The sequence below is a fragment of the Scyliorhinus torazame genome, chromosome 5, assembly GCF_047496885.1.
Source record: "Scyliorhinus torazame isolate Kashiwa2021f chromosome 5, sScyTor2.1, whole genome shotgun sequence".
In the NCBI taxonomy this organism is placed as follows: domain Eukaryota; kingdom Metazoa; phylum Chordata; class Chondrichthyes; order Carcharhiniformes; family Scyliorhinidae; genus Scyliorhinus; species Scyliorhinus torazame.
In genome coordinates, this window is record NC_092711.1 from 136676707 (window position 1) to 136694809 (window position 18103).

General features: G+C 62.8%; 1 protein-coding gene across 1 annotated transcript in view; it reads left to right on the top strand.

The window, feature by feature from the left end:
• The first annotated feature begins 6344 nt into the window (after window positions 1-6344).
• Window positions 6345-18103, top strand: part of LOC140419829 (magnesium-dependent phosphatase 1-like) — a 77161-nt gene continuing 65402 nt past the window's right edge. The window contains exons 1-2 of the mRNA XM_072503861.1: window positions 6345-6429; window positions 11471-11581. Coding sequence (XP_072359962.1) covers window positions 11526-11581 — 56 coding nt within the window. The 5' untranslated portion in view covers window positions 6345-6429; window positions 11471-11525. The remainder of the gene's footprint in view (window positions 6430-11470; window positions 11582-18103) is intronic.

Below are 18103 nucleotides of genomic sequence, written 5' to 3' on the forward strand. Positions count from 1 at the left end.
CCATCCACCCAGGAACAAACATGGCTGCCGGCGGGAAACCACCGCCGCGGAGCTCGGCCGCCATCACAGTCAAGGAAAAGGCAGATGGGGGCCAGGCGAGGCTGAGCGCATGCTCGGCCGCCATCTTTGTCAAGTTGGGGGCCAGTGATCTGGAGTGTGCGTGTGTATACATATGATTTGACGTCGGCGCAACTGCGCACGCACCGCCTTGGGCAGCGCCACCTTGTTCCAGGAGAACGAAAGAGGCGGGATGAGCGCATGCCCGGCCGCCATCTTGGTCAGGGAGAGAGAGAGAGGGGGGGGTGGAGTTGGAAAGGAAACCCCCGTTTGCCCTTGCCGCCATCTTGGTCAAGGAGGGACGCGAAGAGCCGGAGAGGACGATCTCCGGCGCACGTCACGTCGGTCAACTGCGCACCCCGCCAAGATGGTGGCGAACGACCGTTGCCCGCGGGGGAGGGAGAACGGACCCTGGTGCACTCTGGGATCTTGGAGGTCCCAGATGGGTTGTTGGGAGGACCGAGCGGGTTAGTCCCTTCGCCTTAGTTCCTTGTTCCGCAAAATGGCCAAGCCCAGGCTGGTGGTGTTTGACTTGGGGTAAGTCTTTTGCGTCCCCCCACATACTTTTCGCCCTCCTTTTCATCTCCTATGTTAATGATATTGAGGCACAAAGCCGACTGGTTAGTTAAGTAGATAGAGCACATATAAAGAGAGACTGCCACCAAATGAAGTGAAACGAAAATCACTTATTGTCACGAGTAGGCTTCAAATGAAGTTACTGTGAAAGGCCCCTAGTCGCCACATTCCGGCGCCTGTTCGGGGAGGCTGGTACGGGAACTGGTACACGACCTACGGGCACTGAGGAGGAGGCAGGCCGGGGTTCCCGCCGGATATCTTCTCTTGTGGCCACACCGGTCGCCCGCCTAAGAAACTCTGGACGCACGGTTCTGGTTGGTGAGCCCAGAACAGAGAGCCGCGTCTTCGGCCATGCACTTAGCATGTGCCCCTGGAAGGTGGGGATTGGTCCTTGGGCTCCAGGTCGTTGGGCTGCTTTTGCAGGCCTGTCTTGCTTGCCGTCGGACAACCTCGAAGAGTTGTGTCCCTCCCCTCGGGAGGTTCCTCCAAATGGGTCCTCTTCTGAGTAAGGGCCTCCATGTTGCGTTTCTTGAGGTGAGCCTTCAGGGTGCTTTTGAAGCGCTTCCTTCGTCCTCCTCTTCATCTCCCCCGGGAACGACGTTTCGGTTTAGTTCGTTACGTGTCCTCATGATGTTTTGTTTTTAGTCACGGTGCCCCTGAGGGGCTATAACTCCCTCTGGCTCATTTGTTTATGTTTGACTATTTCCTTTATCAGAAGAAAGACTGCCACGGGTGTGACTACGGCCGGGGTGCATCACCCCTGGGAATGACCTTTTGATTTAATTCGTTTGAGTTTCCTTTTGATGTTTAATTTTGATTTCGGTACTCCACTTGTGGTGGTAACATCTGACATCCTTGATTATTATTTTAATAAAAGAGTATAAAAATAGGAGGCAACCTCAGTTACCTTGATATGATTAAGTGGTTTATTTAAAAGAGCATATGAATAGGGGATAACTCCCAGGAAGGACATTTTGATTTTGTAAGTTTGATCCTCCCCCCCCCCCCCCTCATTTTTATTCATTGACTTTTGTTCTTGATTTATCAAAAGAGTGTAAAGCGGGACTGCCGTGTCCGGTGGGCTGGGGCGAATGACATTTTAGTTTAGTGAGTTCAGTTTGTTTGATGTTTTGTTTTAGTTACACTGCGGCACTAGGGGCTCACGCCCCTCTTATTTGTGTTTAGTTCATTGACTTACGTTTTTTCTTAAAAGACTCTAAAGAGAGACTGCCATGATTGGTGGGCATCGCAGGGGTTGGCCTGCAATATCACTCCCAATCTTTTACTTTGTGAGTTAAGTTTGCTCTGTAGTTTTTACTTTTTGTTCCAGGCGTTTCCCAACCCTCCTTAATTTGTTTATTGTATTGTCCATTCGTTCTTTAAAAGAGTACAAAGAGCGACGGCTGATGTGCATCATGAGCCCCCAAAATGGCATTTATTATAATTACACAAGGTCGCTTTGTTGCAGTGGACTTCAAGGGGCTATCAGTTGGTCTAATTGGCTTTCTTAGCTGGTTCATTTGTGAGATTGGAACGAGAGACCGAAGGTCTGTCACTGTGACTGAGCGGTTAAGGTGATGGGTGAAGGAATCCATTTGGAATCCCCCAGCTTCTCATTAATAATAATATTTGCTTATTGTTACGAGTAGGCTTCAATTAGAGTTGGCAGGGAGTAGGAGTTGCTGGTCAGTCTTGGGAGATGCGTGTGTGTATGCATGCGGGTGTACGTGCGGGTGTTTGCACACATGTGTATATACAAATGTGCATGCACATGTATGTATATGTGTTCACATCTGTACATACATATGTGTGTATTACATATGTTTGTGTGCGTTTGTACGTTTGTGTGTGCCTGCACCTGTATGTCATCTGTACGTTCGAGTGTATGCGTGCACATGTACATAAATGTGTATGCATGCATACGAATGAACACTGCATGCACGTGTGTGTGCATGTAAGTACGTGTGTGCGTACACCTCGCATGTACATGTATGTCTGCGCGCCGCATGTACGAATGTGTGCGCATGTGCGCTCCATTTGTACGTACATGTGTGCACACTGCGTGTACGTATGTGTGCAAATGCATGCCACGTGTATGTACATGTGCGCATGAATGCCACATGTATACATGTGTGTGACGCATACGCGTACGGAGCGTGCACATACATTTGTGCACAATGTACGTATGTGTGTATGCTTATGTGTATACACATGCATGTGCAGGTCCGTGTGAGTAAGCGTATGTGTGTACGTGCACATGCCGTGTTTATGTTATGTACTTTTGTACTCCTGCATGTCACGTGTATGTATATGCACATACGCCCTTGTGTACATGTCTGAGTGTAGGTGATGATATGATGGAAACAGATAAGATTCTCAGGGGGTCAGACAGGGTTAATGTTGGGAGGATATTCCCGCTCGGGGGAGAGTGTAGGATCAGAGGACAGTCGCAGGACAAGGAGCTGCTCGTTTTAAGGCGGATTTGAGGAAGAATTTCTTCCCTCAGAGAGCGATGAATCTTTGGAATTCATTACCCTGGGAGGCTGTGAAGGCCGAGTCCGCGAACATTTTCCAGGCCCAGATCGACAGGCTTTTATTCAGCTGGGAAATTGAGGGTTATGGAGAGAAGGCAGGAAAGTGGACCGAGTGAGGGTTCAGATCAGTCATAGAACATAGATCATACAGCCATTCGGCCCATCGAGTCTGCACCGACCCACTTAAGCCCTCACTTCCCACCCTATCCCCATAACCCAATAACCCCTCCTAACCTTTTTGGTCATGAAGGGCAATTTAGCATGACCGAACCACCTAACCTGCACGTCTTTTGGACTGTGGGAGGAAACCGTAGCACCCGGAGGAAACCCACGGAGACACGGGGGGAATGTGCAGACTCCGCACAGACAGTGACCCAGCGGGGAATCGAACCTGGGACCCTGGCACCGTGAAGCCACAGTGCTAACCACTACGCTACCGTGCTGCCTCTTCTCCAGCCATGATCAGGAGGGCTGACTCCCGTTCCTGTATCTTATACCGGGCTGGAGTGCATCATCAGGCTGAGAACATGAATTTAACTGGATAAATTGCCTTTAAAGGCTTATCTTTTTGTTACAATGCCCCTAAAAGAGTTATTAATTAGTTAATTTCCTATTATTTGTGTAATTGGTACACTCAAACTGTGCAACAGGCTGGAGAAGGGGCTGAATGGGCCTCCTCCTGTTCCCGTGTAACAGGCTGGAGAAGGGGCTGAATGGGCCTCCTCCTGTTCCTGTGTAACAGGCTGGAGAAGGGCTGAATGGGCCTCCTCCTGTTCCCTGTGTAACAGGCTGGAGAAGGGGCTGAATGGGCCTCCTCCTGTTCCTGTGTAACAGGCTGGAGAAGGGGCTGAATGGGCCTCCTCCTGTTCCCGTGTAACAGGCCTGGCAGAAGGGGCTGAATGGACCTCCTCCTGTTTCCTGTGTAACAGGCTGGAGAAGGGGCTGAATGGGCCTCCTCCAGTTCCTGTGTAACAGGCTGGAGAAGGGGCTGAATGGGCCTCCTCCTGTTCCCGTGTAACAGGCTGGAGAAGGAGCTGAATGGGCCTCCTCCTGTTCCCTGGGCTCATTACTGACAAGTGGTCTGGGTGAGCTCCAGGGAGTGGACTCCCTCAGTCACTGGCTGTGGATTCTGAGGAAGTGGAGTGAAAGCTGATTGTGATGAGGACCTCTAACACTCTACCTCTCCCCCCCCCTCTCTCTCTCTCTCTCTCTCTCTCTCTCTCTCCCCCCCCCCCCCCCTCTCTCTCTCCCCCCCCCCCCCTCCTCTCTCCCCCCCCCCCCCCCCTCTCTCTCTCCCCCCCCCCTCCCTCCTCTCCCCCCCCCTCTCTCTCTCTCCCCCCCCCTCTCTCTCACTCCCCCCCCACTCTCTCTCTCCCCCCTCTCTCTCTCTCCCCCCCCTCTCTCTCTCTCCCCCCCACTCTCTCTCTCCCCCCCCTCTCTCTCTCTCTCCCCCCTCTCTCTCTCTCCCCCCCCTCTCTCTCTCTCCCCCCCTCTCTCTCTCCTCCCCCCCTTCTCTCTCCCCCCCCCTCTCTCTCCCCCCCCCCTCTCTCTCCCCCCCCCCTCTCTCTCCCCCCCCCCCTCTCTCCCCCCCCCCTCTCTCCCCCCCCCCCTCTCTCTCCCCCCCCCCCCACTCTCCCCCCCCCCCACTCTCCCTCCCCCCCCCCACTCTCCCCCCCCCCTCACTCTCCCCCCCCCTCACTCTCCCCCCCCCCTCTCTCTCCCCCCCCCCTCTCTCTCCCCCCCCTCTCCCCCCCTCACACTCCTCCCCCCCCACACTCTCCCACCCCCCCCCACCTCTCCCCCCCCCCACTCTCCCCCCCCCACACACTCCCCCCCCCCACACACTCCCCCCCCCTCACTCTCCCCCCCCCTCACTCTCCCCCCCCCTCTCACTCTCCCCCCCCCTCACTCTCCCCCCCCCACACTCTCCCCCCCTCACTCTACCCCCCCTCACTCTCCCCCCCCCCACTCTCCCTCCCCCCACACTCTCCCCCCCCTCACTCTCCCCCCCCACTACTCCCCCCCCCCCTCACTCTACCCCCCCCTCACTCTACCCCCCCCCCTCACTCTCCCCCCCCCTCACTCTCCCCCCCCTCACTCTCCCCCCCCTCACTCTCCCCCCCCTCACTCTCCCCCCCCTCACTCTCGCCCCCCCTCACTCTCCCCCCCCCTCACTCTCCCCCCCCCCCTCACTCTCCCCCCCCCTCACTCTCCCCCCCCCCCCTCACTCTCCCCCCCCCCCCCTCACTCTCCCCCCCCCCCCCCTCACTCTCCCCCCCCCCCCTCACTCTTCCCCCCCCCCTCACTCTTCCCCCCCCCCTCACTCTCCCCCCCCCCCTCACTCTCCCCCCCTCTCTCTCCCCCCCCTCTCTCTCCCCCCCTCTCTCTCTCCCCCCCCCTCTCTCTCTCCCCCCCCCTCTCTCTCTCCCCCCCCCCTCTCTCTCTCCCCCCCCCCTCTCTCTCTCCCGCCCCCCTCTCTCTCTCCCCCCCCTCTCTCTCTGCCCCCCTTCTCTCTCTCCCCCCCCTCTCTCTCTCCCCCCCCTCTCTCTCTCCCACCCTCTCTCTCTCCCCCTCTCTCTCTCTCCCCCCCTCTCTCTCTCCCCCTCTCTCTCCCCCCCCCCTCTCTCCCCCCCCCCTCTCTCCCTCCCCCCTCTCTCTCCCCCCCCCCCTCTCTCTCCCCCCCCCCTCTCTCTCCCCCCCCCCTCTCTTCCCCCCCCCCCTCTCTCTCCCCCCCCCCCTCTCTCTCCCCCCCCCCCTCTCTCTCCCCCCCCCCCTCTCTCTCTCCCCCCCCCCCTCTCTCTCCCCCCCCCTCTCTCTCCCCCCCCCCTCTCTCTCCCCCCCCTCTCTCTCCCCCCCCCCCCCTCTCTCTCCCCCCCCCTCTCTCTCCCCCCCTCTCTCTCTCCCCCCCCCCTCTCTCTCTCCCCCCCCCCTCTCTCTCCCCCCCCCTCTCTCTCCCCCCCCCTCTCTCTCCCCCCCCCCTCTCTCTCCCCCCCCCCTCTCTCCCCCCCCCCTCTCTCTCCCCCCCCCCCCTCTCTCCCCCCCCCCTCTCTCCCCCCCCCCCTCTCTCCCCCCCCCCCTCTCTCTCCCCCCCCCCCCCTCTCTCCCCCCCCCCCCCCCTCTCTCTCCCCCCCCCCCCCCTCTCTCTCCCTCTTGCTCCCTCTCGCTCCCTCTCCTCCCTCTCTCCCTCTCGCTCCCTCTCAGATTACACACTGTGGCCATTCTGGGTAGACACACATGTGGACCCTCCTTTCAAAACTGACAGGTGAGGAAGTGCATTCAGACGGGGTCCCACTTTCAACAGCACTGCCATCAGCACCTCTGACTAACTGTGTCGCTCCCCCACCCCGCAGCCCCCCTCTTCGTCCCCCACCCACCTTCCTCTCCCGTCCCCCTCCCCCCACCTCCCTCTCCGTCCCCCTCCCCCACCTCCCTCTCCGTCCCCCCTCCCCCACCTCCCTCTCCGTCCCCCTCCCCCCACCTCCCTCTCCGCCCCCCTCCCCCACCTCCCTCTCCGTCCCCACCCCCCACCTCTCTCTCCGTCCCCCTCCCCCCACCTCCCTCTCCGTCCCCCTCCCCCCACCTCCCTCTCTGTCCCCCTCCCCCACCTCCCTCTCCGTCCCCCTCCCCCACCTCCCACTCCATCCCCCTCCCCCACCTCCCTCTCCGTCCCCCCTCCCCCCCACCTCCCTCTCCGTCCCCCTCCCCCCACCTCCCTCTCCGTCCCCCTCCCCCCACCTCCCTCTCCGTCCCCCTCCCCCCACCTCCCTCCCCGTCCCCCTCCCCCACCTCCCTCTCCGTCCCCCTCCCCCACCTCCCTCTCCGTCCCCCTCCCCCCACCTCCCTCTCCGTCCCCCTCCCCCACCTCCCTCTCCGTCCCCCTCCCCCACCTCCCTCTCCGTCCCCCTCCCCCCACCTCCCTCTCCGCCCCCCTCCCCCCACCTCCCTCTCCGTCCCCCTCCCCCCCACCTCCCTCTCCGTCCCCCTCCCCCACCTCCTCTCCGTCCCCCTCCCCCACCTCCCTCTCCGTCCCCCTCCCCCACCTCCCTCTCCGTCCCCCTCCCCCCACCTCCCTCTCCGTCCCCCTCCCCCACCTCCCTCTCCGTCCCCCTCCCCCCACCTCCCTCTCCGTACCCCACCCCCACCTCCCTCTCCGTCCCCCTCCCCCCCACCTCCCTCTCTGTCCCCCTCCATCCCCCACCTCCCTCTCCGTCCCCCACCTCCCTACCGTCCCCCTCCCTCTCCACCCCACCTCCCTCTCTGTCCCCCTCCCCCCCACCTCCCCTCTCCGTCCCCCTCCCCCCCACCTCCCTCTCCGTCCCCCTCCCCCCCACCTCCCTCTCCGTCCCCCTCCCCCCCACCTCCCTCTCCGTCCCCCTCCCCCCCCGCCTCCCTCTCCGTCCCCCTCCCCCACCTCCCTCTCCGTCCCCCCTCCCCCCACCTCCCTCTCCGTCCCCCTCCCTCTCCACCCCACCTCCCTCTCCGTCCCCCCACCTCCCTCTCCGTCCCCCTCACCCCCCCTCCCTCTCCGTCCCCCTCCCCCCACCTCCCTCTCCGTCCCCCCCACCTCCCTCTCCGTCCCCATCCCCACCTCCCTCCCCCCACCTCCCTCTCCGTCCCCCTCCCCCACCTCCCTCTCCGTCCCCCTCCCCCCACCTCCCTCTCCGTCCCCCTCCCCCACCTCCCTCTCCGTCCCCCACCCCCCACCTCCCTCTCCGTCCCCCTCCCCACCTCCCTCTCCGTCCCCCTCCCCCACCTCCCTCTCCGTCCCCCTCCCCCACCTCCCTCTCCGTCCCCTCCCCCACCTCCCACTCCGTCCCCCTCCCCCACCTCCCTCTCCGTCCCCCTCCCCCACCTCCCTCTCCGTCCCCCTCCCCCACCCCCACCTCCCTCTCCGTCCCCCTCCCCCCACCTCCCTCTCCGTCCCCCTCCCCCCCACCTCCCTCTTCGTCCCCCTCCCCCCACCTCCCTCTCCGTCCCCCTCCCCCCCACCTCCCTCTCCGTCCCCTCCCCCACCTCCCTCTCCGTCCCCCTCCCCCACCTCCCTCTCCGTCCCCCTCCCCCACCTCCCTCTCCGTCCCCCTCCCCCACCTCCCTCTCCGTCCCCCTCCCCCCACCTCCCTCTCCGTCCCCCTCCCCCCACTTCCCTCTCCGTCCCCCTCCCCCACCTCCCTCTCCGTCCCCCTCCCCCCACCTCCCTCTCCGTCTCCCTCCCCCACCTCCCTCTCCGTCCCCCTCCCCCACCTCCCTCTCCGTCCCCCTCCCCCACCTCCCTCTCCGTCCCCCTCCCCCCACCTCCCTCTCCGTTCCCCCTCCCCCCACCTCCCTCTCCGTACCCCACCCCCACCTCCCTCTCCGTCCCCCTCCCCCCCACCTCCCTCTCTGTCCCCCTCCATCCCCCACCTCCCTCTCCGTCCCCCACCTCCCTACCGTCCCCCTCCCTCTCCACCCCACCTCCCTCTCTGTCCCCCTCCCCCCCACCTCCCTCTCCGTCCCCCTCCCCCCCACCTCCCTCTCCGTCCCCCACCTCCCTCTCCGTCCCCCTCCCCCTGCCTCCCTCTCCGTCCCCCTCCCCCCCCTCCTCCCCCACCTCCCTCTCCGACCCCCACCTCTCTCATCGTCCCACCTCCCTCTCCGTCCCCCCACCTCCCACTCCGTCCCCCTCACCCCCCCTCCCTCTCCCGTCCCCCTCCCCCACCTCCCTCTCCGTCCCCCCACCTCCCTCCTCCCTCCGTCCCCCTCCCCACCCTCCCTCCCCCCCACCTCCCTCTCCGTCCCCCTCCACCACCTCCCTCTCCGGTCCCCCCTCCCCCACCTCCCTCTCCGTCCCCTCCCCCCACCTCCCTCTCCGTCCCCTCCCCCACATCCCTCTCCGTCCCCCTCCCCCCACCTCCCTCCCGTCCCCCCTCCCCCACCTCCTCTCCGTCCCCCCTCCCCCCCCGCCCCCCTCTCCGTCCCCCTCCCCCCCCTCCCTCTCCGTCCCCCTCCCCCACCTCCCTCTCAGTCCCCCTCCCCCACCTCCCTCTCAGTCACCCCTCCCCCACCTCCCTCTCCGTCCCCCTCCCCCCACCTCCCTCTCCGTACCCCACCCCCACCTCCCTCTCCGTCCCCCTCCCCCCCACCTCCCTCTCTGTCCCCCTCCATCCCCCACCTCCCTCTCCGTCCCCCACCTCCCTACCGTCCCCCTCCCTCTCCACCCCACCTCCCTCTCTGTCCCCCTCCCCCCCACCTCCCTCTCCGTCCCCCTCCCCCCCACCTCCCTCTCCGTCCCCCACCTCCCTCTCCGTCCCCCTCCCCCCGCCTCCCTCTCCGTCCCCCTCCCCCACCTCCCTCTCCGTCCCCCTCCCCCCACCTCCCTCTCCGTCCCCCTCCCTCTCCACCCCACCTCCATCTCCGTCCCCCCACCTCCCCCTCCGTCCCCCTCACCCCCCCTCCCTCTCCGTCCCCCTCCCCCACCTCCCTCTCCGTCCCCCCCACCTCCCTCTCCGTCCCCCTCCCCACCTCCCTCCCCCCACCTCCCTCTCCGTCCCCCTCCCCCACCTCCCTCTCCGTCCCCCTCCCCCACCTCCCTCTCCGTCCCCCCCCCCCACCTCCCTCTCCGTCCCCCTCCCCCACCTCCCTCTCCGTCCCCCTCCCCCACCTCCCTCTCCGTCCCCCTCCCCCCACCTCCCTCTCCGTCCCCCACCCCCACCTCCCTCTCCGTCCCCCACCCCCACCTCCCTCTCCGTCCCCCACCCCCACCTCCCTCTCCTTCCCCCACCCCCACCTCCCTCTCCTTCCCCCACCCCCACCTCCCTCTCCGTCCCCCTCCCCCCCCCTCCCTCTCCGACACCCTCCCTCTCCCCCCCCCACCTCCCTCTCCGTCCCCCCACCTCCCTTTCCGACCCCATCCCCCACCTCCCTCTCCGTCCCCTTCCCTCTCCCCCCCCCCACCTCCCTCTCCGTCCCCCCACCTCCCTCTCCGTCCCCCCACCTCCCTCTCCGTCCCCCTCCCCCACCTCCCTCTCCGTCCCCCCTACCCCACCTCCCTACCGTCCCCCTCCCTCTCCACCCCACCTCCCTCTCTGTCCCCCTCCGTCCCCCACCTCCCTCTCCGTCCCCCACCTCCCTACCGTCCCCCTTCCACTCCACCCCACCTCCCTCTCTGTCCCTCTCCGTCCCCCACCTCCCTCTCCGTCCCCCACCTCCCTCTCCGTCCCCCACCTCCCTCTCCGTCCCCCTCCTCCCTCTCCGTCCCCCTCCCCCCGCCTCCCTCTCCATCCCCCTCCCCCCACCTCCCTCTCCGTCCCCCTCCCTCTCCACCCCACCTCCCTCTCCGTCCCCCCACCTCCCTCTCCGTCCCCCTCACCCCCCCTCCCTCTCCGTCTCCATCCCCCCACCACCCTCTTCCCCCCCCTTCCCCCACCTCTCCCCCCTCCCCCCACCACCCTCTCCCCCCTCCCCCCACCTCCCTCTCCCCCCTCCCCCCACCTCCCTCTCCGTCCCCCTCCCTCTCCACCCCACCTCCCTCTCTGTCCCCCTCCTCCCACCTCCCTCTCCGCCCCCCACCTCCCTCTCCGTCCCCCTCCCCCCACCTCCCTCTCCGTCCCCCTCCCCCCACCTCCCTCTCCGTCCCCCTCCCCCACCTCCCTCTCCGTCCCCCTCCCCCACCTCCCTCTCCGTCCCCCTCCCCCACTTCCCTCTCCGTCCCCCTCCCCCACCTCCCTCTCCGTCCCCCTCCCCCCACCTCCCTCTCCGTCTCCCTCCCCCACCTCCCTCTCCGTCCCCCTCCCCCACCTCCCTCTCCGTCCCCCTCCCCCACCTCCCTCTCCGTCCCCCTCCCCCCACCTCCCTCTCCGTTCCCCCTCCCCCACCTCCCTCTCCGTCCCCCTCCCCCACCTCCCTCTCCGTCCCCCTCCCCCACCTCCCTCTCCGTCCCCCTCCCCCACCTCCCTCTCCGTCCCCCTCCCCCACCTCCCTCTCCGTCCCCCTCCCCCACCTCCCTCTCCGTCCCCCTCCCCCACCTCCCTCTCCGTCCCCCTCCCCCACCTCCCTCTCCGTCCCCCTCCCCACCTCCCTCTCCGCCCACCTCCCCCCACCTCCCTCTCCGTCCCCCTCCCCCACCTCCCTCTCCGTCCCCCCCACCTCCCTGTCCGTCCCCCTCACCCCCCCCCCCTCTCCGTCTCCATCCCCCCACCCCCCTCTCCGACCCCCTCCCCCCACCTCCCTCTCCGTTTCCCCCCTCTCATTCCCATCCCATGGCTCTCTCTCTCTTCCACCCCCCCCCCCCCAATCCGTCTCACTCTCTCCTTCCTTCCACTTCCCAGGAAAGGCAGGATCGTGGACAGCTCAGGTCGGAATATCAAACTGTACCCGGATGTGATGGAAGTCTTACAGACTCTGAAAAGAGACAACATCCAGATCGCAGCTGCTTCACGGTGAGTGGTGGATGCCCCCTCCCCCCCCAACGAGATACATACACACCCACACCATGCAAACCCAGACACAACACATCCGTCACACACGGTCACAGGCATGTTGGTGTACATGGGCAGGAAGGTGCAGTACAGCCTCTGGATCCACATCATGAGGACACACACACACAAACTGATAACGCAAACCGACACACACACCGATGTACAACCACTTCCACACTTCGCAGTGTGCACATTGGCCAACAAGCAAACACCCACAGGGAATCACAGCAGTCCCCTCACACACCCAAACTCAGCCACTCGCACATTAAGCTACTGACTGAGTTTGTAAGAGGGCTGTGTGCCCAGCACTGACCCGGTCGGTGTGTGTGTGTAACGGGACTGTGTGCCCAGCACTGACCCGGTGTGTGTGTGTGTAACGGGACTGTGTGTCCAGCACTGACCCGGTGTGTGTGTGTAACGGGACTGTGTGCCCAGCACTGACCCGGTGTGTGTGTAACGGGACTGTGCGTCCAGCACTGACCCGGTGTGTGTGTGTAACGGGACTGTGTGCCCAGCACTGACCCGGTGTGTGTGTGTGTAACGGGACTGTGTGTCCAGCACTGACCCGGTGTGTGTGTGTAACGGGACTGTGTGCCCAGCACTGACCCGGTGTGTGTGTGTAACGGGACTGTGTGCCCAGCACTGACCCGGTGTGTGTGTGTGTAACGGGACTGTGTGTCCAGCACTGACCCGGTGTGTGTGTGTAACGGGACTGTGTGTCCAGCACTGACCCAGTGTGTGTGTGTAACAGGACTGTGCGTCCAGCACTGACCCGGTGTGTGTGTGTAACGGGACTGTGCGCCCAGCACTGACCCGGTGTGTGTGTGTAACAGGACTGTGTGCCCAGCACTGACCCGGTGTGTGTGTGTAACGGGACTGTGTGTCCAGCACTGACCCAGTGTGTGTGTGTAACAGGACTGTGCGTCCAGCACTGACCCGGTGTGTGTGTGTAACGGGACTGTGTGTCCAGCACTGACCCGGTGTGTGTGTGTAACGGGACTGTGTGTCCAGCACTGACCCGGTGTGTGTGTGTAACGGGACTGTGTGTCCAGCACTGACCCGGTGTGTGTGTGTAACGGGACTGTGCGCCCAGCACTGACCCGGTGTGTGTGTGTAACAGGACTGTGTGCCCAGCACTGACCCGGTGTGTGTGTGTAACGGGACTGTGTGCCCAGCACTGACCCGGTGTGTGTGTGTGTGTAACAGGACTGTGCGTCCAGCACTGACCCGGTGTGTGTGTGTAACAGGACTGTGTGCCCAGCACTGACCCGGTGTGTGTGTGTAACGGGACTGTGTGCCCAGCACTGACCCGGTGTGTGTGTGTGTGTAACAGGACTGTGTGCCCAGCACTGACCCGGTGTGTGTGTGTGTAACGGGACTGTGCGTCCAGCACTGACCCGGTGTGTGTGTGTAACGGGACTGTGCGTCCAGCACTGACCCGGTGTGTGTGTGTAACAGGACTGTGCGTCCAGCACTGACCCGGTGTGTGTGTGTAACAGGACTGTGCGTCCAGCACTGACCCGGTGTGTGTGTGTAACAGGACTGTGCGTCCAGCACTGACCCGGTGTGTGTGTGTAACAGGACTGTGTGCCCAGCACTGACCCGGTGTGTGTGTGTAACAGGACTGTGCTTCCAGCACTGACCCGGTGTGTGTGTGTAACAGGACTGTGCGTCCAGCACTGACCCGGTGTGTGTGTGTGTAACGGGACTGTGTGCCCAGCACTGACCCGGTGTGTGTGTGTAACTGGACTGTGCGTCCAGCAGTGACCCGGTGTGTGTGTGTGTAACAGGACTGTGCGTCCAGCACTGACCCGGTGTGTGTGTGTAACAGGACTGTGTGCCCAGCACTGACCCGGTGTGTGTGTGTAACAGGACTGTGTGCCCAGCACTGGCCCGGTGTGTGTGTGTTTAACGGGACTGTGTGCCCAGCACTGACCCGGTGTGTGTGTGTAACAGGACTGTGTGCCCAGCACTGACCCGGTGTGTGTGTAACGGGACTGTGTGTCCAGCACTGACCCGGTGTGTGTGTGTGTGTAACAGGACTGTGTGCCCAACACTGACCCGTTGTGTGTGTGTGTGTAATGGGACTGTGTGCCCAGCACTGACCCGGTGTGTGTGTGTAACAGGACTGTGCTTCCAGCACTGACCCGGTGTGTGTGTGTAACAGGACTGTGCGTCCAGCACTGACCCGGTGTGTGTGTGTGTAACGGGACTGTGTGCCCAGCACTGACCCGGTGTGTGTGTGTAACTGGACTGTGCGTCCAGCAGTGACCCGGTGTGTGTGTGTGTAACAGGACTGTGCGTCCAGCACTGACCCGGTGTGTGTGTGTAACAGGACTGTGTGCCCAGCACTGACCCGGTGTGTGTGTGTAACAGGACTGTGTGCCCAGCACTGGCCCGGTGTGTGTGTGTTTAACGGGACTGTGTGCCCAGCACTGACCCGGTGTGTGTGTGTAACAGGACTGTGTGCCCAGCACTGACCCGGTGTGTGTGTAACGGGACTGTGTGTCCAGCACTGACCCGGTGTGTGTGTGTGTGTAACAGGACTGTGTGCCCAACACTGACCCGTTTGTGTGTGTGTAACGGGACTGTGTGCCGAGCACTGACCCGTTGTGTGTGTAACGGGACTGTGTGCCCAGCACTGACCGGATGTGTGTGTGTAACAGGACTGTGCGTCCAGCACTGACCCGGTGTGTGTGTGTAACAGGACTGTGCGTCCAGCACTGACCCGGTGTGTGTGTGTAACAGGACTGTGCGTCCAGCACTGACCCGGTGTGTGTGTGTAACAGGACTGTGCTTCCAGCACTGACCCGGTGTGTGTGTGTAACAGGACTGTGTGCCCAGCACTGGCCCGGTGTGTGTGTGTTTAACGGGACTGTGTGCCCAGCACTGACCCGGTGTGTGTGTGTAACAGGACTGTGTGCCCAGCACTGACCCGGTGTGTGTGTAACGGGACTGTGTGTCCAGCACTGACCCGGTGTGTGTGTGTAACGGGACTGTGTGCCCAGCACTGACCCGGTGTGTGTGTGCAACGGGACTGTGCGTCCAGCACTGACCCGGTGTGTGTGTGTAACGGGACTGTGCGTCCAGCACTGACCCGGTGTGTGTGTGTAACAGGACTGTGCGTCCAGCACTGACCCGGTGTGTGTGTGTAACAGGACTGTGCGTCCAGCACTGACCCGGTGTGTGTGTGTAACAGGACTGTGCGTCCAGCACTGACCCGGTGTGTGTGTGTAACAGGACTGTGTGCCCAGCACTGACCCGGTGTGTGTGTGTAACTGGACTGTGCGTCCAGCAGTGACCCGGTGTGTGTGTGTGTGTAACAGGACTGTGCGTCCAGCACTGACCCGGTGTGTGTGTGTAACAGGACTGTGTGCCCAGCACTGACCCGGTGTGTGTGTGTAACAGGACTGTGTGCCCAGCACTGGCCCGGTGTGTGTGTGTTTAACGGGACTGTGTGCCCAGCACTGACCCGGTGTGTGTGTGTAACAGGACTGTGTGCCCAGCACTGACCCGGTGTGTGTGTAACGGGACTGTGTGTCCAGCACTGACCCGGTGTGTGTGTGTGTGTAACAGGACTGTGTGCCCAACACTGACCCGTTGTGTGTGTGTGTGTAATGGGACTGTGTGCCCAGCACTGACCCGGTGTGTGTGTGTAACAGGACTGTGCTTCCAGCACTGACCCGGTGTGTGTGTGTAACAGGACTGTGCGTCCAGCACTGACCCGGTGTGTGTGTGTGTAACGGGACTGTGTGCCCAGCACTGACCCGGTGTGTGTGTGTAACTGGACTGTGCGTCCAGCAGTGACCCTGTGTGTGTGTGTAACAGGACTGTGCGTCCAGCACTGACCCGGTGTGTGTGTGTAACAGGACTGTGTGCCCAGCACTGGCCCGGTGTGTGTGTGTTTAACGGGACTGTGTGCCCAGCACTGACCCGGTGTGTGTGTGTAACAGGACTGTGTGCCCAGCACTGACCCGGTGTGTGTGTAACGGGACTGTGTGTCCAGCACTGACCCGGTGTGTGTGTGTGTGTAACAGGACTGTGTGCCCAACACTGACCCGTTGTGTGTGTGTGTGTAACGGGACTGTGTGCCGAGCACTGACCCGTTGTGTGTGTAACGGGACTGTGTGCCCAGCACTGACCGGATGTGTGTGTGTAACAGGACTGTGCGTCCAGCACTGACCCGGTGTGTGTGTGTAACAGGACTGTGCGTCCAGCACTGACCCGGTGTGTGTGTGTAACAGGACTGTGCGTCCAGCACTGACCCGGTGTGTGTGTGTAACAGGACTGTGCTTCCAGCACTGACCCGGTGTGTGTGTGTAACAGGACTGTGCGTCCAGCACTGACCCGGTGTGTGTGTGTGTAACGGGACTGTGTGCCCAGCACTGACCCGGTGTGTGTGTGTAACTGGACTGTGCGTCCAGCAGTGACCCGGTGTGTGTGTGTGTAACAGGACTGTGCGTCCAGCACTGACCCGGTGTGTGTGTGTAACAGGACTGTGTGCCCAGCACTGACCCGGTGTGTGTGTGTAACAGGACTGTGTGCCCAGCACTGGCCCGGTGTGTGTGTGTTTAACGGGACTGTGTGCCCAGCACTGACCCGGTGTGTGTGTGTAACAGGACTGTGTGCCCAGCACTGACCCGGTGTGTGTGTAACGGGACTGTGTGTCCAGCACTGACCCGGTGTGTGTGTGTGTGTAACAGGACTGTGTGCCCAACACTGACCCGTTGTGTGTGTGTGTGTAATGGGACTGTGTGCCCAGCACTGACCCGGTGTGTGTGTGTAACAGGACTGTGCTTCCAGCACTGACCCGGTGTGTGTGTGTAACAGGACTGTGCGTCCAGCACTGACCCGGTGTGTGTGTGTGTAACGGGACTGTGTGCCCAGCACTGACCCGGTGTGTGTGTGTAACTGGACTGTGCGTCCAGCAGTGACCCGGTGTGTGTGTGTGTAACAGGACTGTGCGTCCAGCACTGACCCGGTGTGTGTGTGTAACAGGACTGTGTGCCCAGCACTGACCCGGTGTGTGTGTGTAACAGGACTGTGTGCCCAGCACTGGCCCGGTGTGTGTGTGTTTAACGGGACTGTGTGCCCAGCACTGACCCGGTGTGTGTGTGTAACAGGACTGTGTGCCCAGCACTGACCCGGTGTGTGTGTAACGGGACTGTGTGTCCAGCACTGACCCGGTGTGTGTGTGTGTGTAACAGGACTGTGTGCCCAACACTGACCCGTTGTGTGTGTGTGTGTAACGGGACTGTGTGCCGAGCACTGACCCGTTGTGTGTGTAACGGGACTGTGTGCCCAGCACTGACCGGATGTGTGTGTGTAACGGGACTGTGTGCCCAGCACTGACCCGGTGTGTGTGTGTGTAACGGGACTGTGTGTCCAGCACTGACCCGGTGTGTGTGTGTAACAGGACTGTGTGCCCAGCACTGACCCTGTATGTGTGTGTGTGACGGGACTGTGTGCCCAGCACTGACCCGGTGTGTGTGTGTAACAGGACTGTGTGCCCAGCACTGACCCGGTGTGTGTGTAACGGGACTGTGTGTCCAGCACTGACCCGGTGTGTGTGTGTGTGTAACAGGACTGTGTGCCCAACACTGACCCGTTGTGTGTGTGTGTGTAACGGGACTGTGTGCCGAGCACTGACCCGTTGTGTGTGTAACGGGACTGTGTGCCCAGCACTGACCGGATGTGTGTGTGTAACGGGACTGTGTGCCCAGCACTGACCCGGTGTGTGTGTGTGTAATGGGACTGTGTGTCCAGCACTGACCCGGTGTGTGTGTGTAACAGGACTGTGTGCCCAGCACTGACCCTGTATGTGTGTGTGTGACGGGACTGTGTGCCCAGCACTGACCCGGTGTGTGTATGTGTAACGGGACTGTGTGCCCAGCACTGACCCGGTGTGTGTGTGGGTGTAACAGGACTGTGTGCCCAGCACTGACCTGGTGTGTGTGTGTGTAACAGGACTGTGCGTCCAGCACTGACCCGGTGTGTGTGTGTAACGGGACTGTGCGTCCAGCACTGACCCGGTGTGTGTGTGTAACGGGACTGTGTGCCCAGCACTGACCCGGTGTGTGTGTGTGTAACGGGACTGTGCGTCCAGCACTGACCCGGTGTGTGTAACGGGACTGTGTGTCCAGCACTGACCCGGTGTGTGTGTGTAACAGGACTGTGCGTCCAGCACTGACCCGGTGTGTGTGTGTGTAACGGGACTGTGTGCCCAGCACTGACCCGGTGTGTGTGTGTAACTGGACTGTGCGTCCAGCAGTGACCCGGTGTGTGTGTGTGTAACAGGACTGTGCGTCCAGCACTGACCCGGTGTGTGTGTGTAACAGGACTGTGTGCCCAGCACTGACCCGGTGTGTGTGTGTAACAGGACTGTGTGCCCAGCACTGGCCCGGTGTGTGTGTGTTTAACGGGACTGTGTGCCCAGCACTGACCCGGTGTGTGTGTGTAACAGGACTGTGTGCCCAGCACTGA